At 51.5% G+C, this 25,128-nt stretch overlaps 2 protein-coding genes across 6 annotated transcripts in view; one reads left to right on the forward strand and one right to left on the reverse strand.

Annotated features, from left to right (window-relative positions):
* The window catches only part of FAM83H (family with sequence similarity 83 member H), a 29,858-nt gene extending 25,689 nt beyond the window's left edge, over positions 1–4,169 (reverse strand). Inside the window, exon 1 of one of the 2 annotated variants that reach the window (XM_035102644.2) lies at positions 4,023–4,169. The gene's annotated coding sequence lies outside the window, so the exon portion shown is untranslated. Of the gene's footprint in view, positions 1–3,785; positions 3,891–4,022 lie in introns of those variants that run through there. The other variant, XM_060277531.1, reaches the window with a different exon arrangement.
* Positions 4,170–4,283: 114 nt separating this feature from the next.
* Positions 4,284–25,127, forward strand: IQANK1 (IQ motif and ankyrin repeat containing 1). Of its 4 annotated transcripts, none has more exons than XM_035102682.2 (16): positions 4,284–4,753; positions 7,515–7,612; positions 9,126–9,188; positions 12,410–12,543; positions 12,858–13,022; positions 14,973–15,164; positions 16,138–16,263; positions 16,499–16,638; positions 18,277–18,331; positions 18,577–18,669; positions 19,014–19,122; positions 22,624–22,720; positions 22,932–23,066; positions 23,268–23,396; positions 24,124–24,285; positions 24,540–25,127. In XM_035102682.2, exons 1-16 carry the CDS (start codon positions 4,623–4,625, stop codon positions 24,592–24,594), a joined length of 1,884 nt encoding a protein of 627 aa, XP_034958573.1. In that variant the 5' UTR covers positions 4,284–4,622; the 3' UTR covers positions 24,595–25,127. The 4 variants fall into 4 exon arrangements, with proteins under 4 accessions (XP_034958573.1, XP_034958576.1, XP_034958575.1 ...); XM_035102684.2 differs by lacking the exon at positions 4,284–4,753 and adding an exon at positions 5,389–5,497; XM_060277533.1 differs by lacking the exon at positions 4,284–4,753 and adding an exon at positions 5,627–5,736.
* The last annotated feature ends 1 nt before the right edge of the window (position 25,128 follows it).

Below are 25,128 nucleotides of genomic sequence, written 5' to 3' on the forward strand. Positions count from 1 at the left end.
TGCCTTCCTCACACACGAAATGAGCTCGCCCAGCACCTCTAAAGCCAATGGCATAAGTGGGCAGAGAGAGAAAAGAATTATCCCAATGCCACATTAACCAGTTTCCAGGCAGCCATTACTTTAGAGGCCTCCACCTACATTCTGTGGACACATTTGAGGCTTCACATTTCAAAGGCTGATGCAGAATTTAGCACCTTAACCACCTCAGCTTTAGGTATAACGCAGCAAGTTGCTAGCCCCCAAGGAAACGCAGGCTCTTATGAACAGGGGTGCACACTTCCCCTGTTCTGGGGACGAAGGGGCACAGTCTTGTTCACCCACCAGGCCACGCACACCCAGGCTCCAACTCACACTGGCTCCTCCCACCCAACTGACTGAGAGCAGGATAAGAGCAGCCTCATGGTGGGTGGTGGGCAAGGAGAAGGGTGCCAGACCTTGGTGGGAGCCCTTGGCAAGGGGCCTCTCCCATGGCTACTGTTCCCTGTAGTGGTAGGATGTCCCTCCTTTCAGCTCCTGTTGCAACCAAGAACCTGGGCAGCAAATAAATAAAGCCACAGAGGACCCTGAAGAGGAAGCAGCGCTCACAAAAGTGGATTGCCCAGAGAACTCCACATCTTGATTCTATGATTCTTTCTCACAAACAGCAGATGAGGCAGCCAACCTGCCTTTGCCTCGGTTGTCCGGCTTCAGACTGGGGGGGGGGGGTGAGGGTGAGGGTGAGAAAAGCTCTTATAAGACAAGACAGATCGGCTCCTCTATGCCAATAAACAAATACAGCCATCTGGAGAGCTATAAATGGGGGGGGGGGGAGAGACTCCCTCATGTGCAACTGGAGGTGGGCTGCTAGCAGGACCAGAACGCAGCCCTGTTGTGATTCCCAACAACTGGCCTCCTCCTCTGTGAATTTGTGTCACCCTCTTGTAAAGCCATCCAAGTTGGTGGCCAAAGCTACACCTTGCAGGAACCAATTCAATACTGTGGTGCAAAAAGTACCTCCTTTCAAACGTCCAGAACTCTGCCAACATTTTGCTGCACTGGGCAACTCCAAGCTCCAGTTTTAAAACAGATGAAGACCTCTCCCTATTCACTTCCTCCCAATGCACATAATTTATACCCCTTGTTCAAGTCTATCACTACTCCCCTTTCGCTAGAAAGTCCCAAATATTGTAACCTTTCTTCTTAGGGGACTTGCTCCACCCCCACCCCACCCCCACTCTTTTCTTCTCTTTTTGAATAATTTTTATTAAGTTTTCAATTTTACATTTCAAAATAAACATTTTACAAACTTTAAAATATCCAAAGACTTCCCTTCTTCTCCTTGCATAGTTCATTTTACGTATCACACGTTCCTGCATATTTTATTATAACTATTGAAATCTATTTTCCATTTTTACATCCATCAAATATTATATACACTGTTGAGTTTCTCTTAATGCTGCCTGCGTTTTCTGCTGTGTAGTTATTTCCCATATATTCAATAAAGGTTTCCCACTCTTCTTTAAATATATGTCCTTCTGGCTCTCCTATTCTATGTGATAAATCTGCAAGTTCTGCATATTCTATCCTCTTAAACTGCCAGTCCTCTTAGTTGGGACCTTGCTCACTTTCCATTTTTAGGCTTACAAAACATGGGCCACGGTTGTTGCACACATAAATAACCTTTTCTGACACCTAGGAATTTCTGTCTGGATTATTCCCAGTAAAAAGGACACATTTTTTTGGGGGGGGGGATAATCTTAAACATTTTTTCAGCTCATTATAAATCATTTACCAATATACTTTTACCGCTTTACATGTCCACCACATATTAAAGAAGGTTCCCTCTCAACCCACTCTTTTCTGAAACTTTTCCAGTTCCACAAAATATCCCTTTGACTACCTCACAACACAATCCTAAAGTGTTATTTTTTAAAACTGAAATTTAAAACCAAGCATAAAACAAAATCATCACACATGTATGAAATACTGGAGTGGCGCATAGACAAAAAGGTGGCCAAATAGATCTGGAATATATTCTAGACTTTGTGTATACAGTGGTACCTCGGTTTAAGAACAGTCCAATTTAAGAACAATTTGGTTTACAAACTCCGCAAAACCGGAAATAGTGTCCCCGTTTACCTTGGTCTAAAAACGGAATCCGAATGGTGGAAGGGACTGGCGGCAGGGGAGGCTTCATTAGGGAAATCGTGCCTCGGTTTAAGAATGGTTTTGGTTTAAGAACAGCCTTCCGGAACGGATTAAGTTCGTAAACTGAGGTAGCACTCTACTAGAAATTATAACTGAAAAAGTTTTAAAGCCCACTGTTTTCTAATCTGGCTACACAGGAGATGGCAACTGGCTCCCAAAGAAAGGGGCACAAATGCAATGGGGCAGAATGGTACCTTCCAACCCATCAGCTCAGGTTGGCTCCAAAGTGTGCAACTTGTGCATTTTGCAGCTCTCACCATTAGACAGAAAGCTGGTGTTAACTTCAGGCAACAGCTCTTCTTGCGTGAATCTCACCCTGCCCTTGATATTCTCTGTGGCAGTCCTGCTTTTCTTATTGTTTTGTGATTGTTTATTGATCATTATACCCATTTGTTTCAATTCAAAAATTAAATTGGGGGAGGCAGAAATACACTCAGACACCACTAAGGTGGGCCCTGTTCATCTGGCTACTGAATTAAAAGTTAGCCAGAGCAAAATGAAGCGGTGGGGGGGGGGGGAAACAGGTGAGGGGGCTTCAAAGGTCCCTGCAGGGGGCAGCCCCCCCCCACTTCTTGCCTCCTCCTCCGTCTTGGGAGACAGACCCACCATTCTCCCACTTCTCTGAAGCTGAAGGCCAGATAGTGTGTGTGTGTGTTTGTGTGGGGGGTTGTTCAGAGGAGCACTGGCTTGCAAATGTTTTTTGGGGGCCCTCGCAAGTAGAGGGGGGTCCGAAGTGGGCCCACCTGCCCTCCTCCCGGGACAGCTCCTGGAAGAGCGGAGGCCAGGAAGGAAGGAAGGAAGGAAGGAAGGAAGGAAGGAAGGAAGGAAGGAAGGAAGGAAGGAAGGAAGGAAGGAAGGAAGGAAGGAAGGAATCAAGCAAGCAAGCAAGCAAGCAAGCAAGCAAGCAAGCAAGCAGCTCCTCCTCTGGATCCATAGAATCGTGGAGTTGGAAGGGAGCCCAAAGGTCATCCAGCTGAACCCCCTTGTCCTGCAGGAATCACAACTCCAGCATCTCGGACAGGTGGCCCTCCAACCTCCACTTTCCGAAGTGCCGCTTGACCTGAAGTCGCCGGAGACTTCTCGGCGGAGAGAGGAAGGCGTTGCGCGGAGGGCGCGCTGCGCGGAGTCCCGGCCGGGAAAGCTTTGCGGCAGCTCAAGGGGAGGGCAGACGGGGCGGCGGCGAGCTTTGCCGAGGCGCGGCCGCACCCAGTTCGCCGGGCCGCGCACCCGCTGCGCGCAAGGCTCCGCGGTGGCCGGGGCCCGGATGGGCGAGCGAGCGCTGGCCTGCCCCGGCACGCCGAACGGCGGAGCGGAGCGAGCTAGGACGCCGGCACGTGTCTGGGCAGGAGTCGGCATTCCCAGCCGGCGGCCGCCCCGTCTCTCGCGCGGGCCGGGAGCCTGGCGCCCCTCCGGCCTCCAGGGACCCGTCGCGTTGCGCCCGGCCGGCCGGCGGCGGAGGAGCCCCGACAGACCCCAGGAGTCGCAGCCCCGCGGCAGCCAGACGCTTCTCGGCCCTGCCCAGCCCCCACCCGGGAACAGGCTCGTTCCCTCGGCGGCCCGGGGAGCGGACACCCCCACGCCGCGCCCACCTCCGCTACCTGCTTTGGCCTCTTGAGAGCACTTCCAGTCCGCCACGGACCTCTGCCCGTCCCCCGACGGCAAAGGGAGACGCCGCGCGCGAAAGAGGGATCCCGGGGCCAGGCCCTTCCCGGCTGCCAGGGCGGGGGTGAGGGGCCGGCCGCTCAGGCCGCGACCCCACCGGGCGAGCCCCCTCGCCGGCCCCGCCTATCAGCCGCCGAGCGCCCGACGGCATCGTCGGGGGGCGCGCGCCTTACCTTGCCAGGTGAGCCAGGGCAGGCGCGGGTCCTCTTTCCGGCAAACGGGCGGCGCTGCCTCTCCTCCCGCGACGCCTGATTCACCTTGGCGCAGGCGGGAGCGAAGCTCCACCCAGGGCAGCGCGGGGAGCGGAGCGAAGTCGGCCGCAGAGGGAGAGAGATAAGGCGCGCCTCCCTCCCTCGGCACATTCCTGATGCGCCGCCTCCGCCTCCCGCTTCTCCGCCCTTGCCTGGCCTGGCCCGGCCTGCCCTGCCCGCGGGGGACGGACGGGGCTTTCGTCGCGGGACCCCTCCCGCCTCCAGGGAGCCCTCTGCCCCGCGACGACTCGCCAAGACTTCATCCGGACCCTGTTCGAGGGGAAGGAAAGCACCAGGCAGTCCCTGAAGGGGGAATCCCCTCGTGCGCTCCTTCAGACGTTAGGCTTTCCTACATGGAAAGTATTCCCACGTAGGAAAACGCGTAGGGCTCCGGTAGGGCGTCTCAGGGCGAGACCACCCACGTCGTGGGGAGCCATCCACCCTGAGGCTACGCAAGACTGCTTTGCTCGGAGGAGGAGCGTTTGCGAGGCTACTAGTTCTGCATTGCAGGGGGTGGACTAGATGACCCTTGGGAATCCCTTCCAACTCTGCAAATCCATAAGCGAGTGTTCGCGGCCCATTTCACGTGCCCAGAGTGCTTCACTTGCCTACATTGTCCCATTCCATGAATCCTCACAAGACCCCTGTAACAGGTAGGTAGCCGTGTTGGTCTGAGTCGAAGCAAAATAAAAAATTTCATTCAGTAGCACCTTAAAGACCAACTAAGTTTTTGTTTTGGTATGAGCTTTCGTGTGCATGCACACTTCGTCAGATACACAGTAAATGAGACTTCTATTGTTCCCCGCGAAAAAAAACTTTTCTATTGACCCTACATTTTTTATTCATTAAAGATCTATCATGAAGGCGCCTGGCGAGCCTTGCAGATTCTTGGCAAGGGGCTGCCTCAACGCACGTGGACAGAAGCCACAGCCTACGGGCGACGCCTGGGGGGGGGCAGGGACGCCGTCGGGGCCGGTGCTCAGAGCAGGGCTCCCGGGTCAAGCCGCGCCTTCCGGGCCAGGAGCTCGAGGGCTTCCGCCGAGCAGGCGGGGCGCTTTCCTGGGCTGCCGGGTTGACCTGCTCGGGCGGCGGCTCATCCACCTGGGCAGCCCCGCCTCAGGTGAGGCGCCCGCGGGCGGAGCCAGCGCTCCTCCGGCGCCGCGGGGCGCTGATCCGGGCTCGGCAGCGCCTGCCGGGCAGCAGGAGGCGCCCTTCCGCCGGGCAGGGCGGAGGCTCTCCGAAGCGCCAGGAAGGGCGGCGAAACCCGGAGCACGCGAAGCCCCCCGCCAGCATCCGCGTCCCGCCGCGCAGCCTCCAAGTTCCCTCTCTCCCTGGAGGGCGCCGAAGCCGCGAGGCGGGAAGTTTCCTCCGCGAACATGGCCGCGCCCCGCGTGCAGGTGCCTGAGCGACGGCTGCGCGGGAGAAACCGCGAGGAGCGGTCACGTCGGGACGGGCCCCGCGTTTTTCCGAGCGCGTCTCCCGGAAGGGAAGGGGAGGGGCGTGGCCTCTCCGCCCTCCAAGCCAGCCGCACCTGCGCAGTCCGCCCCTTCTGCCGTTGCCTGGCGACGCGGCCAGCGGCGAGAGGGAGGAGAGGGGCGCCTCCCCCGAGGGGTTCCGGCCGCGAAGGAGCAGGAGGGTTAGGATTCGTCCCCGTTGGCTTTCATACATCGGGTGCTTTGGGCAAGAGCCGCAAGACAAAGCGACTCCTCAGAAATGCGCCGGGGACGGTTCTGTATCCTAAGCGGGAGGCCAAGGACCCCCGGGCGACTCCTCCTCTTTCAGGCCAGGGAGCCAGTGGCCTTGGGCCCGGCCGCTTTTCTGGGCCATTGGCCCACAGGACGGAAGCGCTTCGGGGGCCCGGTAGGGCACACCGGGGCGGAAGCCAGAGGCCTGGAGCTGGTGGCGAGGCAGGACCGGGGAAGGCCAGGAGAGCTGCTTGGGTTAGGGGGGTGAACACAAGGGAGTGTTGTAAGAATTTTATGGTCTTCGTAATGTAATAAATGTTCATAAATGTAGCAAGCCAACACGTACATAAATATATAAGCCCCATGTCTGAAACCCCACAGAAAAAGTCCTGAAACCATTTTGTCCCTCCCAAATTGACCTCAAATATTTCTCTGCAAGGTCGAAGGAAAATGGAAAAGCCTCCCCATTGAATGTCTTTTCGTTCACAAATCCTGTCTTAAGGGTATGTCTGTGTATGAAGATGGTGCGCCTGTGACCTGGCTCAGGAGCCAAGTATTTCTCATTACAAAAAGACTGGCCAGGCTCCCCAGGGAATCCAATCAAGTGCCCTGCCAGACAGGAGATAAACAACACACTGCACTCAGATTTCAGTTCTGTGATGTATGTATGATGTATGGAGGGGTGGTCTTGAGCTCCAGGGCAGGGAATTTCAAAATGTCTATATTAGGGCTTACAAAAAAAAATTCCTTCCAGCAGCACCTTAGAGACCAATTAAGTTTGTCTTAGGTATGAGCTCACCGGAAGTCTAGGTTTGTCATTGCTGTCTAGGTTTGTCATTGCTTTTCTCCCAAGAAGCAGGCGTCTTTTAATTTCGTGACTGCTGTCACCATCTGCAGTGATCAAGGAGCCCAAGAAAGTAAAATCTCTCACTGCCTCCATTTCTTCCCCTTCTATTTGCCAGGAGGTGATGGGACCAGTGGCCATGATCTTGGTTTTTTTGATGTTGAGCTTCAGACCATATTTTGCGCTCTCCTCTTTCACCCTCATTAAAAGGTTCTTTAATTACTCCTCACTTTCTGCTATCAAGGTTGTGTCATCTGCATATCTGAGGTTAACAATAATAAAATATTATTATTGTTGTTGTTATTGTTATTATTACATTTCCAACACTTATTGGAGCATGTTCTATACATTTTAAGTTCATTTTCCATACTTTCTCCTAGTCTTCCATTTGTATATTATGTCCTAGGTCTTGTGCCCATTTAATCATTACAGATTTAACCTCATCTTTTGTTTCCCATTCTAGTAGTAAATTGTACACCTTCAAAAGTTAGGTATTACCCTCTATTATTTCTCTTTGAAATCTAGAGATAGATGCCTTCTTTTTGTCTTCTTTAAATACCTCATTCAATTGACAATATTGCAGCCAATCATATACATGTTCTCTGATCTCTTTAAGAACTTGACAGCATCAGTCTTAAAAGTGCAATAAAAAAGACACTACGCAGATATCAAAGATCCAAAAGACTTGCTTTGCTTTAGCTTTGCCCCAAGTTTCCTGGAGATTTTACTTATGATGTACTCAGGATAAAAAGCTTGACTGTTCTGAAGGGAGCGAGCCTATCTACAAGAACACATGACCTGTGTGCTCGGGACGTGTTGGGCCGCCTTGGATTTCGCTGAGGCCCCTCTTCCTCTCTGCTCACCTTGTTGCTCTTCTCTTTCCAGGGGGATGAGTGCCAAGAAGGCGGCAGCAGCAGGAAAGCCTCCACTTCGGAAAGGGGCAAAGCCAGCAGCTCCAGCAAAGGGGGTCCCTGTGAAGGCAGGTATAGCACCCAGGGGGAAGAGGAAGGCAGGGTTGAGGCCCTGCTGCAGAGGCAGCTCTCTGAGCCAGCTGTGAGGCTCTACTGCACAGTCCAGGATGTGGAGCAAGGGGTGCCTGTAGGATTTCTGCTTGTCATGAGGAGTACACAAAATGTACTATGCTATATCTATATATCTATAAATGTAGGCTTTGTGTGCGCAGAGGTCACAGCCTTTCTCCGTAACCGCTGAACTGTAATGTAACAAATTTGGCCACAACGTTCCATGCCCATTAGTGAGGGATCTGGCATAAATTATTTTCCAAAAAAGCAAACCTTTCATACCTAAAATAATGATTAAACACAAAAAAGTGACGCCCGAATTAGACGTCACCAGCAGAAGCTCTGAAGACTCCAGCAGCATCCAATAGAAAGGCAGATCGCCCACTGCTACCTCCAAAGGTGCGCCACTAGATGACATCACAAAATTCCACAGCAACCAACTGAAAACAGGCCTTTTGCAGCAACAAGGCCAAACCAACTGAAAACAGGCCTTTTGCAGCAACAAGGCCCAAACAACTGAAAACAGGCCTTTTGTAGCAACAAGGCCCAACATTGCCAAGTGGAGGTAGGGGCCTGCCTGGGGGGAGATGGGGGGGCCAGAATAGGGGGTAGGGATAGGTAATGGGTCAGAACATGGTGGGGGGAGACACAGGGATGAAACCTCCCCTCCACAGTATCTCACCTCGGCTTTGCAGACTAGGCTGAGTGGATTTAGGGGCCTGCCTGGATGGGGGATTGGGGGGGCAAATAGGCCGCAGCATAGAATCAACTGAATATGGGCCTTTTACAGGGCCGTGCCTTTGGGTAGAATAAATGTTATTTCACATAACACACGTGGGTAGGGGAGTCAGGGTTGGGGTAGGGCAAAATTTTACAGAACACCTGCATTGGGGGAATGATTGTGCGCAAAATGAACGGGTCCCAGGGATAACCCGGGGGGGGGGGGGTTGGATGGAGGAGAGGAGGGAAATCACAGGGGTCAGTGGGAGGGGTTAGGGCGAGGAGAGGGGGAAAATCACAGAGATAAGCTGGGGGTGGGGGGAAGAGGGGGCATAATACAGCATGGATCAGGACAGTTGGGGGATTCACAGGGATGAGGGAGGGGGATGAGGGGGCAATCACAGGGATAAGCCGGGGGTAAGGGGAGGAGTGGGGGAATCACAGGGATATGCCATGGATCGGCACAGGGTAGGGGAAATCACACAAATAACCCACAGCAACGCGTGGCAGGGCCAGCTAGTACAATATATTAAGGGTGGCTCAAATGTATTTTGTGCTTCCTCCTGCCTAAGTGCAGAACCTCACATTTGTCCCCGTTGAAGTTCATTTTGTTAGCTTGGGCCGATTTCCCCAATCTGTTAAGGCAGGATTCTGTCTTCTGCAGCACTAGCTACCCCAGTGACAATTAGCATTTTTTGAATTTGGTTTCTTTCTTATTTTCCCGCTGGCTCGGGGCCCACAATTATTGGAAAAGATGCAGCCCTACCAAGCAACAGCACCAGACCCCAAGATGTTGCCCTGAGCAGCCATCCCAAAGGTAGGCAGCGGCACGGCAGAAGCTGGGGGGATTTCTGCAAGGCCTTTGTGGCAGGGACTTAATGGTGGTGAAATAGGGCGGGGGAGGAGAGCAGAGACTCTTGAACAGGTTTGGTGCAAGATTGCCCTCTGAGCCCAACCCCTTGTAGGCAGGCTGGCTTATTCCCACAGTCAGCCCCACTGCTCTTCGTGGCACTTCATGGCATATTTGTTATGCAAAAATGAGGCAGGCTCTGACTCCCACCTGGAAGGATAGCAGAGGAAGTGGGACAAGGAATAGTGACGAGCAACTGAAGCTGTTGGGCTCAGGTTTGCCTTCAGCTTGGAATTGATTTGATGTGTTCATAGACAGCCATTAAAGGCAAACCCCATCACAGTGGAATGAGGACCAGGACCAGCACCAGTGGGGTGGAGTCTCCTCCTTTGGAGGTCTTTAAGCAGAGGCTTGACAGCCATCTGTCAGGAATGCTTTGATGGTGTTTCCTGCTTGGCAGGGGGTTGAACTGGATGGCCCTTGTGGTCTCTTCCAACTCTGAGTCTATGATTCTAAAGTTTGTTATTTTCTTGTGAAAATGATGAGGGTTATGTTTTATTTACGAGGTAAAGGTTAAGGGACCACTGACCATTAGGTCCAGTCGTGACTGAGTCTGGGGTTGCGGCGCTCATCTCGCTTTATTGGCCGAGGGAGCCGGCGTACAGCTTCCAGGTCATGTGGCCAGCATGACTAAGCCGCTTCTGGCGAACCAGAGCAGCACAGGGAAACGCCGTTTACCTTCCCGCCGGAGCGGTACCTATTTACCGTGTTTCCCCTTTTTTAAGACACCGTCTTATAACTTTTTTCCCTCAAAAAAACACCCAGTGGCTTATTTTCAGGGGGTGTCTTTTTTTTTTTAAAGTGCTGGTACAACTGGGACCCACTGGCTCAGGACGCTCGGTGCTCTCTTCTGCGCGCTGCTGGGCGCGTTGTTGGCGCTGCCAGTTCCGAGCGCCTGCAGGGTGGGGTGGGGTGGCAGTGCTTTAAACCCCCAACCCTGTAGAAAGCAATGGAAGTTATGGACCGTAACAATCCTTAAGAGGCGCAGGTCTTAAAAAACCCCTGGTATCACCCTTGAAGCACAGCCTTCCAAAGTCAGGGGGAAGAGGTCTGTTTAGACAAAGGAAAGGATCGGGGGTGATTCTGCGCCCTGGGACCCACAGAACTATTTTAAAAATCCCAACCTGGGGGGGGGGTCAAATAGTGAAGCCCCATAGCCCTGTAGCATAAAAAATCCAGGAATTGTAAAATTAACAACAATAATAGGGGGGGGGCACTCTATCCAAAGAGTTAAGAAGGAATGGGAAAGTGTTGAGTTATATATGGAAAAATATGGAAAGGAAAGTTAAAGATAAAAAATAATAATTATCGCAAGGGAAAAAGTAACATCATAAAGGGTAATAATATTAAATATAAAATAGACAACACAACAGAAAAAGCAAGTATATGACTAAATGAGATCGCACAGGAGTGAGGGAAGTGGGGAGAGAGGGAGGGGGGTAAGGAATGGAAGGAGGCAATGGTTGGAGGAGGGTATAGGGGGGTGAATTAAAGGAAAATTAAGACTGAGAAGCGCATGGTTTTTGTTTTTTAAAGATGCAAAGGCTTGCAATCAGCCAAAGTATAGAGCCCAACTTCCAGGAGACTGCGATCTACTTGCGGATTTATAAACTGGAAGTGATCTACCCCCGTTTTATTGGTGTTCAGGTCAGAGTTGTTTTTAGAGAGAGGAAATATCCCATTTTTGAGGTTAAAGTAAAAGTTCCTGACCTTTTTTTATAATGAGGAAATGCTTCTAAAACTCCGTTCTTCATTCCACGAAGGGGAGAGGGGGTGGGGCCGGGTGCTCAAAGACAAAAGAAATGGAAAAGGAGATAGCGATCAACTGCAGCCTCCTGGGGATCGAGCATTCATGCAGCCGCCGGGAGAGGCAAGGGCTGCAGCCGAGTGCTGCTTCACAAACAAACGGGGGAAAGTGCTTAGAACCCAGAGAATCTGGCTGAAAAACACGAAGCAGCAACAGCAATTGCACACACACCATCCCAAGCCAGCACAGTAACCAAGTCCCAAAAGCAAGAAAGGACTCAGCAAACACTGCTGTGGCCGGCGTTGCTGCTGCTGACTCGGGGAGCTCAGTGCTCTCTTCCGCACAGCGCCTATCACTATGGCTTATTTTCGGGTTACGGCTTATATTTCTCAAATGCTTAGAAATGCTGCTATGGCTTATTTTATGACTACGCCTTAAAAAGGGGGAAACACGGTATCTACTTGCACTTTGATGTGCTTTCGAACTGCTAGGTTGGCAGGAGCTGGGACAGAACAACGGGAGCTCACCCTGTTGTGGGGATTCGAACTACCAACCTTCTGATCAGCAAGCTCTAGGCTCAGTGGTTTAACCCACAGTGCCACCCGCATCCCATTTACGAGTTGGTTGCCTCAAAAAATAAATGTGCCAGAATTATATACAGCTGAAAAAACAAATTAAAACATATCAGCACTAATTCCAACAATGTCAGAAAGGAGGCCAAATGGACTCCAGAAACAACCAGACTCTGGAAAGGCTCCAAATCTCTGCATTCAGAATACCTGTTTGAGGGGAACACCCTGCCGCCGTCCCCTTCTCCAATCTGCATTGACCAGCAAAAAATGTTACTTGGACTGACATTTTCATGTTGTATAGAACTTCTTTTCTCTACAGGAAGTTTGTGACTAGGTTCACCCTCAGTTTTCTCACCAGAGTTGAAGAAGCAGAGAAAAGGAGCAAGTATCTCAGCCTTGTACCTACGCCCTTGCCTGGTAATTGTAGCTCTGTATGAGGGCGCATGTCTGCTGTGAGCTGGCTGGCTGGGAGGGGAGGGAAGGCCTGTCCCCTCCCTCCTGTGGGTCCAGTCTCCAGAATTATGGAATTGCCCCCCTCTTTTGCCAGCCTCCAGGCTAGTAGCATTTGGAAGCTCATTTACAAGGCTGAAGTACTTCTCTGGGCTCAGTGCTGCAAAAGTGCTTCGTTGGTGTGGCTGTAAAGCAGGATTGAGGTAAGGCAAGACGATAGACTGTACGTGGGGAACCTTCACCTGGAGAGCCCCCTATCCCTATCCCACAAGCGCCATTACCTCATAGGACATAAACCACCAGCAAATCCCTTGGGATTCCCTTCTATGGCCCTGCACTTCTGCTTTCTGCCCTCTCAGAGCTGACGCGTGAAGTAAAGGCTGCACTCACGTTGCAGAGTGCCTTCCGCCGCATCTTGGCATGTCGTGAGAGAGCGAGGCGATTGCAAGAGCGACAGGAGTACAATGAGTTAATGGACCGCCTCCAGAGAGAGGTGAGGTGACACCTGGCTTTGGGAACATGAGAGAAGCCCCCTCCAGGGGGAAGGGAAGCTGGGAGAGACATCAGCAACATGAAGGCATTGTAGACGAGACAGAAAATCCAGTCCAGGGCTCGCTTGTGAGGGTGGTTGCTAGGAAAACATCTCTCTGGCTTGAAGCTCTGGCCATAGCCCTCCAGATCTTCCTGGGGTCTCCCTGTGCTTTGCCTTCTTCTTGATGCTCTTCCGCTGCCCATCAGTGTTGAAAGCCTTCCTCTGTTTTGCTTCCCCGTGACTTGGCCTGTTGGCTCCATGGGCTTCTGTCATAGGCCTTTGCTGCGCTGGTGAAGAGGGAGCGAGAGGAAGCTGAGCGGGAGAGAAAGAAAGAGGAGGAAGAGAAGAAGAAGCAGCGGGAGGAGCAGCAGAGGAGGAAGCGGATGTTGGAAGCGGCCTTTGATGGGGATGTGGAAGAGATGAAGGCCGTCCTGAAAGAGGTGGGCAAGGCCTCGCTGTAGCCAGAATCACTCAGCCCAGGCCTCGACTTGTGGCTTCTGAGCTGCTTGGCTGTCAGCTCCTGTTCTCATGGCCTGTGCAGGCAAATTAGAGTCTCAAAATGAGAACAGAGGGACCACATGGTGGACTTTGGACAGGGTGGGGGTGGCTTCAAGGGAGGCACAGAGACTACATCAGCTGACTGCATCAGGTGAAACCAATTGCACAAAATAACCCCGGTAGCAACACTGGGTACTTCAGCTGGATTCATGCTCACCCTCAACTCACAGGGCGCATTTGGGGGCTCCAGAGGTTCTGCTCTTGCACTGGGAATCAGTAACCTCTGCACCGTCCAAAATAAGTTTGCCAGCCGGCTCCTGGATGAAACCATGTGAGCTGCAAATGAGCCTTTTTCGCAGCTTGCACTGCCACATGGTAGGTGCGATTGTGTGTTACCACCAGTGTTTGGTCAGCTTTAGAGTGAGACTTGTGCCAGTTGGCTCCAGGCTTCGTCCACCCTGTTTCGTATTCTGGTGCTCCTTCAAGTACCAAGTAGCAACCAGGTGTTTTTTTGGGAGTTGATTTTCTGATTGTTTCTCTCTTATTCTGCAAATCCTCTCCCTGTACCCCACCTCGTGACTTGCACTCTGCAGCCTTCCCACATGCCCTTGTTTCAGTGAAAGCTCAGCAGAAGACGCCGTGAAGTCACTTCCCCCTCAGGGCTTGTTCATATCAGAAGGAAAGGCCTGCAGAGTGCTGAAGTCGTGTTTTCTGGGAGTGGGGACCCCTAGGCCACCCTCAGCCAACTTGCAACAATAAGATAATCTCACTGCATCCACTGAAAATCTAAAGTGCCCTGAGAATGAGGCAGAAAAATGGAAGCCTCTTTAGCATAGAAAGAAAACATTTGAGAAATTGAAGGGCAGACTTTGGCACAGTATTGTTTTACCACCCTGACTAATTAGGTGTTGTCAGTAAACTGGGCCTCACTGTGTTCAGCCCAGACTCCAGACAATTTGCAGCCCTGAGGTCTGCCCACATGTGAGGTTTTTGTTTAAAATATATTTATTAAGAATTTTTTTAAACAAACAACAAAAACATACAAAAAACAAAAATTCTAATTTATAACCCTCATTTCTAATCTGGTAACTTCCTCATTCCGCCTCTTTCTGCGTTTATGTGAGGTTTTTGTACCAGGCCAGGTTCCCTGAGCAACTGAACCTTCTGTGCTGCCACAGCAGCTCAGCCCATCAGTGTCAGCAGCAGCTTCATAGCACAATTCCAGAAGGTCACGACACTGAGTTGGAGTCTTCTTTGTGCCTTTTCTAAGCTGCAGTTTCAGGCTTTGCAGTCAGAATTTATGTGTGAGGGAGTAAGGCACAGGGGAGTTGCTGTTGTTGCTGCTGCTGCGGGGCTTATTCAGCACCAAAAATGTGGAAAAGCCATGGCATGGCTTTGCTCAGAGAAACAAAGCAGGGAGTAGGAAAAGGACCAGATTGCTAGAGTGTAAGAACTACCTTCCTCAATTGGGCCCACGTGAGCCTACCAAGCTCAGTATGTCCTGTTTCCCCTCTCCACCAACAGAGCACGACTGAGCTTCCTTTAGTTTGTTCTTCAGAGTTTGGCCTGTGCTCTACATGGGGCTTGTTTTGCCAGCTCTTGTGTTCCTTCTGCAAAAGCCACGGAGGTTGGGGGCTACTCTCTTGAGTGTGTGGGAATGAATTGCACAGGAGGCAAAGGGAGGTGCTGCCGGGAAAGTCTTGCTGGTGAGACGCTTGGAGGTGGCAGGTGCAGGTGGGCACAGAAGATGTCCCAGGTTGGTGCCATGCTGGTTTTGAGTGCGGAGCCCATGCTCCCTGCATGCCGAGGGCCTCCTTCCCTGCTCTGCTATGGCACAGTGCAGAATCGCCATGTCCCTTCCCCACTGTGACCCACAGTTTTGGTTTCTCAAGGTGGCAGACCTGGACACCAAGAGCGGTCTGGGGACAGACGAGGGGGCCAAGGCTCTGCGCCTCCGACACCACCTCAACATGGTGGACTGCACTGACGCCAACGGCAACACGCCCCTCTCTGAGGCATCTGGAGGGGGCCACCCTGATGCCATCCGGATGCTGATAGAGAACGGAGCCAACCCCAACAGCCGGGTGAGAAGCAGGAGGGAGGTTGCAGGGTGAAAGGTGGGGGCTCCTAGAGGCTCATGGCTGCTGCTGGCGCTGTGGCTGTGAGCCAGAGCCAAGGTGGTGCTTGGGGGCCAGAGTGATTCTGTGTCCCTGACCAGCCACCTGCTTTCCTGGAGGCTGCTTTGCAGTTGACCTGAAGGGTGGTGGGCCAGCACCTCAAGCCTCCCTCCCCTGGGATGCCAGCAAGGCTGGTGCCACAAGTGCCACTTGGCTCCCCTCTCTTGTATCTCTGGCTTGGCAACTGGTGTGCAGGTGAGGCAGCCAGCATACCTAAGAGGGTCACAGCCTGGCCTTCAAACTGGCTCTTCAGCAACCAGGGAGGGAAAGAGAGGGCAGCCTTTCACAGGGTTGGGGCCATAGCAACCAAAGCTCAGTTTGCTTGAGCCAAATTCACTGCTGGAAATTCTGCGTGGCAAACTAATAATGTGAAGGAGTCTCTTGCTTTCTCTCTCTCTCTCCCTTCTGTGTATTTACCCCATGCTGAGGGATTTCACTGTTAAAACAAGGTGTTTTTTTTGTAACCTGATGGGCCAAAGGCCAAGGGTTCTGTATTCCCATGTGTAATGTCACTTCACGCACCAAACCTAAAATAGCATTGTGGTAATGCCTTATCAGGAACAGCTAAGCTGTGGGGAGGATCACCTGCCCCCTTTATTACATATCTTTAGGCACCAGGCAAAAACCATTCTTTTTAACCAGGCCCTGGCTGACTATGGCCTTTTAAATGTGTTTGTGGGAAGGGCTTGTTGGTTTCTTTTATTCTGTGTTCTCATTTTATTTTTATGTTGGGAATATAACATATGTTATATTCAGATGAAGTTGGAATGTACTGTAAAGAGATTGTTAGTGGCATTAATGTGTCTCCTGCGGATGCTTCGCTTCCAGCTGCCTTCCTTCTGTAAACCCCCTTTGATCTTCAGCCCTCTTTCTTTTTAAGGGCGCTTTTAACCGGACTCCTTTGTATCGGGCTGCTTTTGGGGGCCACCTAGCAGCAGTGGAGCTGCTTCTCCAGCACGGGGCTGACCCTCGACTCTATGCGGATGACGGCAACACCCCAGAGCAGGTACCAACCCCAAGCGCCTCCCCCAGCAGCTGGCTGAGCCCTTCTGCTTGGCCTTGAGCTCTAGGGAGGCTGTTTCCACCAGGCCACTGAAAGAGAAGGGGAGCTGGTGTCCCTGAAGAAGCCATGGAGAGTGAGGGAGAGCAAGGGTGAGCGCGAGAGTGCCCTTCTCATTACATGCCAGGCCTGGTGGCTGGGATGGGCATTTCAAAGCCACAGCCCTTTTGTCTCTCCCAAGATTGCTTCCCTGGACAGCTTGGTGGCTGTGCTGAACTCCTGGGACATCCACCTGACAGAGTCCATGCTCCAGAAGATGGAGGCGGAAGAGCAGCGAAGGGCGCAGCAGGACAAGAAGCAGAAAGAAGCAGAGACCCGACGGTGAGCCTGGCCAGGGAAGTTGCCACTTGTGGGCAGCCGCTCTTCAGGGCTCAGGGCAGGATCAAGCTGCAGGAGCTTTTACAAAGGCACCCACTGGCATCCCTCCCCAATCCCACTGCAGCCATTGGACGGCTCATCTGCTCTCACCTGGAGCCACTAGGTGCTGGCCCAGCCTGGAAGGTGACCCCCCCCGCCACAAAAAACAACCCCAGTGGAGCCAGTTGGATTCCAGGGACAGCTCAGTCAGTAGACTCAAGGAGGTGCCCCCCCCACCCCGAGCCCATGGTGTCCTGTATCAGGCAGGGAGGGGTGCTTGAGTTAAGAACACAAGCTGTTGATGGATTAGACTACAAGCAACCTTATTCACCATTCATTTGTCTCAGCCCAAGTTGGCGGCCATCACTACATCTGGTGTTTCTTTATAAACTTCTTGAAGAAGTTGTCTTTCCTTTGGTCTGTCCTCAGCTTCCCACATTCAACTTCATGGAATGACCTTGCTGGGCTTTAGGATTAAGAGGGAGGAAAGAATTAGCAAAAGCACCTGGGGAGTGGCAGCAAAGGGAATCACAGAATCATAGAGTTGGAAGAGACCACAAAGGCCATCCAGTCCACCCCCCTGCCAAGCAGGAAACACCATCAAAGCATTCCTGACATATGCCTGTCAAGCCTCTGCTTAAAGACCTCCAAAGGAGGAGACTCCACCACATTCCTTGGCAGCAAATTCCACTGTCCTGCAGCTTGTTGGCCCCTTCTCACTGCCAGCAGATACCAGAGCCTGCCAGGGTCCTTGCCCCATGGGAGCCAGAGAGGGCAGGAGGGGAAAGGGTGGTGGCTGGCGCAGGGAGGTTCTCCCTCTTGCCAACTGTTACTATGACCAGGGTCTACCGTGAGTCATTAAGTGGCTGCTTTCAGGAGGAGGCTGCAGTTGCCCTCCGCTGGATCCCCCCACTTGCTCCTGCTGCCATTTCCCCTCAGACAGCTCACATGGCCATGCCAGCTGCTTCAGATCTTCTGGTTTTCTTAACAGAAGGAAATAGTTTTGTTTTTGATTTTCAATAGTACGTACAGTGGTACCTCGTGTTACAGACGCGTCAGCTTACAGACGGTTCAGGTTACAGACAGCGCTAACCCAGAAATAGTACCTCGGGTTAAACCGTTGCTTCAGGATGAGAAGAGAAATCACCCAGCAGGAGGCCCCATTAGCTAAAGTGGTACCTCAGGTTAAGAACAGACCTCCAAACCAATTAAGTTCTTAACTTGAGGTACCACTGTACTTTTTTTTGGCCATTCATGCTATGATTTTACATTTAATTTTGACTCAATGGTTACACTTATTGACTTGCTTATTGCAACAAACACTTGGAGAAAAAATCCTTTTGTTGTTAAATTTGTTACGATCTTACTCTGTTAAGAGTTTTCTTTTTTATACTACTATTAATTGATAAAAGTTTCCTTAACAGAAGGAGAAACATCAAGAGAATTAAATTATATTGCCAGCACTTATAATGATAGAATTGTAGTTGGAAGGGATCCTTAAGGGCCATTAATAGTCCAACCCGATTGCATGCTGGTGGGGAAGGAGATGCAACTCCTTGAAGAGGATCTCTGAAGCCTCTGACTCCTCTTTCCCCTCCACAGGATGACAGAGGAGGTAGAGCAGCTGGCCAAGGAGCATGAGAGATGCAGCAAGGAGGTGGGAGCCAAGAAGCTCTATGCGGCCACCCCCTTGTCTCTATGGTCTTCCTCCCCAGAAGGCCCTGGGGTGGATTTCATGCCTTCTCCTTGAGCCATGTTGGGGCTGTGCAGCAGGGCCCTGGCTCTCCCTGCTATGGGGAGAAGCCACCCAAGGCTGGGCCCTTCCATAGCTTCAGCTGTGTGGGTGTCCTCGTTCCTCCCTCCCCATTTGCCAAAGGCTGGGGCTGCTCATCTTCTTTGCAGCTGCAGCAGGCCTACTGTGAGCTGAACCGGAGGATCACAGAGCACGACAAGTGCCAGCGGAAGCAGATGGACAATGCGGAGATCACCCTCCGTGTGAGCACCACCTTCCTGTAGCCTTTCTGAGTAGGCAGGCTTCTCTCTCAGAGTTATGCCCTTGCCCACCAATGAGGCTGGCATCCAAGTGGGTAGGAGAGCCTGAGCTCTCTGCCTTCTGTGCAGCTGGGATCGAGGGCTTCCTGTTCCTTGGCCTGGCACCTTGGCTGTGTGCTGTTGGGCAGCCCATAAGCTGGTGGAGGGAGCAGATTCCTGCCTGGCATCCACTGCAGGCCACCCTGAGGGAGAGGAGGCTCTGCTGGGCACCCGGAGGCCAGTTCCCACAGGGCAAGGCCAGCCGCGCTCCGCACTAGGGCTTTTCTGACAACCTGTTTCTGCAACAGGCCATCGCGGACGCAGAATCCCTGGTGGAGACGCTACGCGTGGCTGCTGAAAATGCTGAGGAGAAGGTCTCCCTGGCCCGGCTGAAGCTGCGGGAGCAGATGCAGGAAGGTCAGTCCTGTGCAGTGAAATGCTTGATTCTTGTTCCTGGGAGAGACAGGTCTGCAGAAATGTCCTGCCTAGCACTCCCGCACCCTGATGGACAAAGTGAGCAAAAGGCATGAGGCTTCTTTTCAGATGAATTGCCCCCTTCCTTCTCAAGCAATCAGGTCAATCATAGAGTTGGAGGGGACCCAAGGGTCATCTAGTCCAGTCCAGTCCCTGCAATGCAGGAACCTCACCTAAAGCATCCCTGACAGATGGCCATTCAACCTCTGCTTTAAAACATCCAAGGAAGGAGAGTCCACTACTTGTGGGAGTCTGTTCTACTGCTGAAAAACTCTTACTGTGAGAAAGTTTTTCCCCCAAATGTATAGTCGGAATCTCCTTTCTTGTAACTTGAAGCCATGGGTTCAAGCCCTACTCTCTGGAGCAGGAGAAAACAAACATGCTCCCTCTTCCATGTGACAGCCCTTAAGATATTTAAAGATGGTTCTCATATCTCCTCTTTTCCAGGCTAAACATACCCAGCTCCTTCAACTGCTCCTCATAAGGCTTAGTTTCCAGACCCTTGATCATCTTGGTCTGCACCCATTCCAGCTTGTCAACATCCTTCTTAGATTGTGGCGCCCAGAACTGGACACAGTATTCCAGATGTGGTCTGACCAAAGCAGAATAGAGTGGCTCTATGACTTCCCTTGATCTGGACACTAGACTTCTGTTGCTGCAGCCTAGAGTAGTGCTAGCTTTTGTTTCTTTTTTTTTTTTTTGCTGCATCACATTGTTGCCTCATGTTAAGCTTGTGGTCCAGTGCCAACAGGTGGTCGGTTCGGAACAATTCTTCTGGGAGGGGAGAAGAACTGCCCAGTCTTATTCAACATCTTTATCAATGACTTGGATGATGGGCTTGAGGGCATCCTGAGCAAGTTTGCAGACAACACCAAGTTGGGCAGGGTGGCTAATACCCCAGAGGACAGGATCACACTTCAAAATGTTTACGTGAACGCCAGCTAATTAAAGCTCCTCCAAACATAATGATTAAACCTGTGACAGATTTCCTATCTGGCAAATTTCCCCAGTCACTATCACAGTAGCAATACAGTACTTCATCTTCTGCAGAATTTAGCTGCAACACATAGCCAATTGTTTGTTTAAGATACCTTAGCACTTGTTTCACACCTCTCCAAGCATTAAGTGTAGGCTTCGAAACCAATCTGCTCAGTATGCCTACTGCATAACAAATATCAGGTCTGGACCATTGTGTCAAGTAAAGTAGACTCCCAATGACTGATCGATACAATTCAGTATGTTCAAATGCTGAACTTTCATCTGTGTGGAGTGACTTTATAAATCCTGGTTCCATTGGTTCTGCTGCCCCTTTACAATCTTGAGGGCATCCTGAGCAAGTTTGCAGACGACACCAAATTGGGAGGGGTGGCTAATACCCCAGAGGACAGGATCACACTTCAAAATGACCTTAACAGATTAGACAACTGGGCCAAAGCAAACAAGATGAATTTTAACAAGTAGAAATGTAAGGTACTACACTTGGGCAAAAAAAATGAATGGCACAAATACAGGATGGATGACACCTGGCTTGAGAGCAGTACATGTGAAAAGGATCTAGGAGTCTTGGTAGACCACAAACTTGACATGAGTCAGCAGTGTGAAGCAGCAGCTAAAAAAGCCAATGCAATTCTGGGCTGCATCAGTAGGAGTATAGCATTGATCTAGGGAAGTAATAGTACCACTGTATTCTGCTCTGGTCAGACCTCACCTGGAGTACTGTGTCCAGTTCTGGGCACCACAGTCCAAGAAGGATACTGACAAGCTGGAATGTGTCCAGAAGAGGGCAACCAAAATGGTCAAAGGCCTGGAAACGATGCCTTATGAGGAACGGCTTACGGAGCTGGGTATGTTTAGCCTGGAGAAGAGAAGGTTAAGGGGTGATATGATAGCCATGTTCAAATATATGAAAGGATGTCATATGGAGGAGGGAGAAAGATTGTTTTCTGCTGCTCCAGAGAAGCGGACACGGAGCAATGGATTCAAACTACAAGAAGATTCCACCTAAACATTAGGAAGAACTTCCTGACAGTAAGAGCTGTTTGGCAGTGGAATTTGCTACCAAGGAGTGTGGTGGAGTCTCCTTCTTTGGAGGTCTTTAAGCAGAGGCTTGACAGGCATATGTCAGGAATGCTTTGATGGTGTTTCCTGCTTGGCAAGGGGTTGGACTGGATGGCCCTTGTGGTCTCTTCCAACTCTACGATTCTATGATTCTATGCCACTTCCCAGTCTGATCCAGTCAGTCAGAGAATTGTAGAATTGGAAATGACCCCCGAGGGTCATCTGGACCAAGCCTCTGCAATCCAAGAATTGGTATGCTCCTGATATGCTCCAGATGGCCATTTTCTTTGTGTTGGGAAAGTCCTCTCATGGCTTCATTTTCTCTTCCAGTCAGTGAGGCCTGTTAGAGTGAGGTCTGCCCCCATCTTGTGCTTTGCATTGCCCTGCTGCTCCAAGGAGCTCCTATGGGCAACTTGGCCTCAGAGTAAACGCATAAGAACTTTGGAAGAGCACTTCAGCAGAATCAGGCCAAAGTGGGCGAATCAGGTCCATCTAGTCTGGCATTCTTGTCTGTGGCCTAGCAGGTGCCCCCCAAGCAAAGTCCACAAGCAGGACTTCAGCCAGCAGCAACTTTCCCCACTTGTCATTCCCAGCAATGCCATTTTCTAATCTTTTAAATCCTCCTTAGGCAGTGAGTTCCATAGTTCAACTATGGGCTGTGTGAAGAAGTCCTTCTTTTTATGTGTCTGGAATCTTCGAATCTTCGGCTTCGTTGAATGTCCCTGAGCTCTAATGTTTTGAGAAAGGGAGACAAACTTTATCTGTTTTATCCATATCATGAATAATTTCATGCTTTTCTAGCATGTCACCTCTTACTCACCTTTTCCCTAAACTAAAAATTCCCAAACACTGTAACCTTTCTTCATAGGGGGTCGCTCCATCCCTCCCCTCTTGATCCTTTTTGCAGCCTTTTTCTGAACCTTTTCCTATTCTACAGTATCCTTTGTGAAGAGCGATGAGCAGCATTCTATGTGCAGTCACACCAGAGACTGGTATAAAGGCATTATGATATCAGCATTTTTATTTTCATAGAATCCTAGAGATCTAGAGTTGGAAAAGACCATGACCATCCAACGTCTGCTTTAAAACCTCTGCGGCAGAGTCCACTCACTCCAAGGGTTGAAAGTTCTTCTACATTTAGCTGGAATCTCTTATTCCTTGAATCCATTAGTTTTTAGGTCCTACCACCTGGAGCAGGAGAACACAAGCTTGCTCCATCTTTTACCTGGCAGCCCTTTAGATATTTGAAGATCCTTGAAATATCCATTTTTTGCTGTGGTCCTTGATACTGTCGATGCTGAAGCATCAAGGGGGGTCTGGAGCCTGCAATGACCCATGTCAGGACCACAGTGCAGCAATGCTCAGAGAGTTGTGCTGGTTTTTCAGGGTCAGCAGCAGAGTTCCATGGCCTGAAGTGCTCTGTGCAGGAGCTGGATGATGTGCTCTTGAAAGACGTGGGTGGGAAAATCCATGCAGATGGACGGTGAGTTGAAGGGAAAGCACTTTCACTAGACATTGGGGGTCCTGGCCAACATCTCCTACAGCCTCCCCTCCCCTCCACTGAAAGGCCCCCCTTTGGCCTCACAGTCTTAGCCCCTCCCCCCATTTCCCAGCTGCTGAGGTCCCTACCCATGAGGTTTCAGCTGCTGGGCAGTGTGGAAGACTTGCTCTCTCTTGTGCCTTCTCCCCATAAGGTGGCCACTGATCATTGACCCTTCCGGGCAGGCAGCCATCTTCCTGCGCTATCGGGACACCAACTTTCTGAACACAGTGAACCCCAGCGACATGGCTGAAGAGACCATTCGCCTGGCATTGCTGGGCTCTCTGCGGTAGGGGCACTAGCCAAATGCCAGGCAGAGAGGCTGCCCACTGCCAGGCAAAAACACTTGGGGGAGAGAAGCACTGCTGCCGCCGCCACCAGGTGACCCAGAGCCGTGGCAGGAGTGGCGAGCGAGGGGAGGAGTGGGGTAGCATCCAAAGGTATCTGGTCCACTGAGAGGCAAAGACTTGCCTTCTCCTGTCTCCTCCAGATATGGGAAGCCCCTTGTCTTTGACATGATGGAGGTGAACATGTTTGACACCGTGAAGAAGCAGCTGGAACGGCTTAAACCAGGCTTGGCAGAGGCAATGCTGGACAAGAAGATCCTACAGAATGAGAGGTGGGACAGTTGACCTTCCAACCTCTGTTTAAAAGCCTCCATGGAAGGAAAGCCCACCACCATCCAAGGGACTCTTAGCAGCATCAGTCCTCTCACCTGACAAATGGGTGCCCAAATCAATAGAGCCAGTGGTTTTATCAATGCCTTTAGTGCCTCCCCACTTCCTACCAAGAGGGTGCTTACTCCCCCTCCTTTAGTCTGCTCTCTCTCATTCCCACCCTTCTGCATTCTGGGCACTTGCTTCCCCCGTGACCCTTCTATTGCTCCAGCCAGGCTTTGGGCAGCGTGCCATGCAAGTTCCGACCCCTCACCCCAGGACTGATGGGAGATTTATTTCAACCTGCTCTTGAAGCTTCTTTCTTTTGTGGGTTTCTACCAGATTTTTTATTTCTGCAAAATTCCAGAATTGTCATAGCTTTTTGCCACCTCCCACTTGGGTGCGGATGGTACTCTTCTTGCTGTATAGTGTGGCACAGAAATGAAGAGCAGGATGCTTTGGGCAGAAATTAATGGCCCTGCACTCCGTGAGCAGATGCCCCAAGCCCCACCGAGCGAATATATTCATTGCTCAGATTACTCGCCAAGAGGCAGCATGGGAGGGAGCCAAGAGGCAGCGTGGAAGGTCAAGGGTCCTCCCCCCCCCCGCCCCCAAACAGCACCACCACCACCACAGGGGGTCGCTTTCCCTGAGACTTACTCCCGCCTTGCTCTGTCTGCAATCTTGCAGGTATCTCTCCCTACGGAGGCCAACAGATGGGCCTGAATATGCAGAGACAGAGTTTCAAGCAGCTCGAATAGAAAAATTCAAACTCTTCATTGTAACTAAACAGCAGCATCCTCCCGAAGAGATGCTGCAGCAGCTCCTTCCGATCCAGGTCATCCTGTCCCGGTAGGCAATGCACGGCAGGCGGCCTCATCCAGTGCTGGACATTAAAAGAAAACCTGAGCAGTGGGTTTGTGTCCTGTAATGAATCTTGTAGGCCCAGCACTCTGCAGGTTCTCTCTCTGCCAAGAGCTGGCTACCCACAGAGCAGGGGGGCAAGTGGTTGCCAGCCCCCACCAGTGGCTGCTGGCCCCCAAGGGAAGCTGCGGCTTGTAGCAGGCAGCCGCCTCACTAAGACTATTGCTTGTTTTCCCCCCTAGAAAGCGAGGCTTTCGGAGAGCCCCCTTCTCACACCAGCGTCCCTTTGCCCGATGAAAAGTGCATCCCAAAGCCTTGGGGCCAATCCTCACCTCAGCCATGAAGCCTTTTCTTTCACCTTAGCACAACTCATTCCCCTTGACTCTTGCAAGCAGGCAGGCAGAATTGAATGCAAATAAAAGTTTCCTTGAAAAGGTGCCTCTTGAGTATTTCTACTACACATCAATGCACCAGGGCCTGCAGGGGTCTCCCCTAGAACAAATTGAGGGCGCGTGCATGGAGAGGAAAGGGAGGGAACTGTGTGGGTTGGAGTCACCAGGCATGGTTTGCACTCATTCACTTGGCCCAGACTTCCAAAGAAGGAGGCATCCTTCCACAAACCCCCCACTCCTGCTGCCCTCCCCCCCCCTCTGCTTCTCAGGCTATTCCTTTTGTGGTTGGTCAGCGTGAAAACAGGACTCAATGGGATGAGCCTCATGCAGCTGAAGGACTTCCTGCCCTGCCTCCCTGAAGGCCTGAGTCCTTGGAGTGGCCTGCACAACCAGGACAACACAAGGTGAGGGAGGCAAAGGCTCTGCCAGCTCAAGAGAG

This window comes from Zootoca vivipara, chromosome 8, assembly GCF_963506605.1.
Source record: "Zootoca vivipara chromosome 8, rZooViv1.1, whole genome shotgun sequence".
Lineage (NCBI taxonomy): Eukaryota > Metazoa > Chordata > Lepidosauria > Squamata > Lacertidae > Zootoca > Zootoca vivipara.

What these genes read in the sequence shown, in the direction of transcription:
- IQANK1 (XM_035102682.2), top strand. Translation starts at nt 4,623, where the DNA reads ATGACCCTTGGGAATCCCTTCCAACTCTGCAAATCCATAAGCGAGTGT. An exon ending in CCTGAGCAGCCATCCCAAAG is followed by an intron (nt 9,189 to 12,409) that starts GTAGGCAGCGGC and finishes CTGCCCTCTCAG; the next exon opens with AGCTGACGCGTGAAGTAAAG. An exon ending in ATGCGGAGATCACCCTCCGT is followed by an intron (nt 18,670 to 19,013) that starts GTGAGCACCACC and finishes TTTCTGCAACAG; the next exon opens with GCCATCGCGGACGCAGAATC.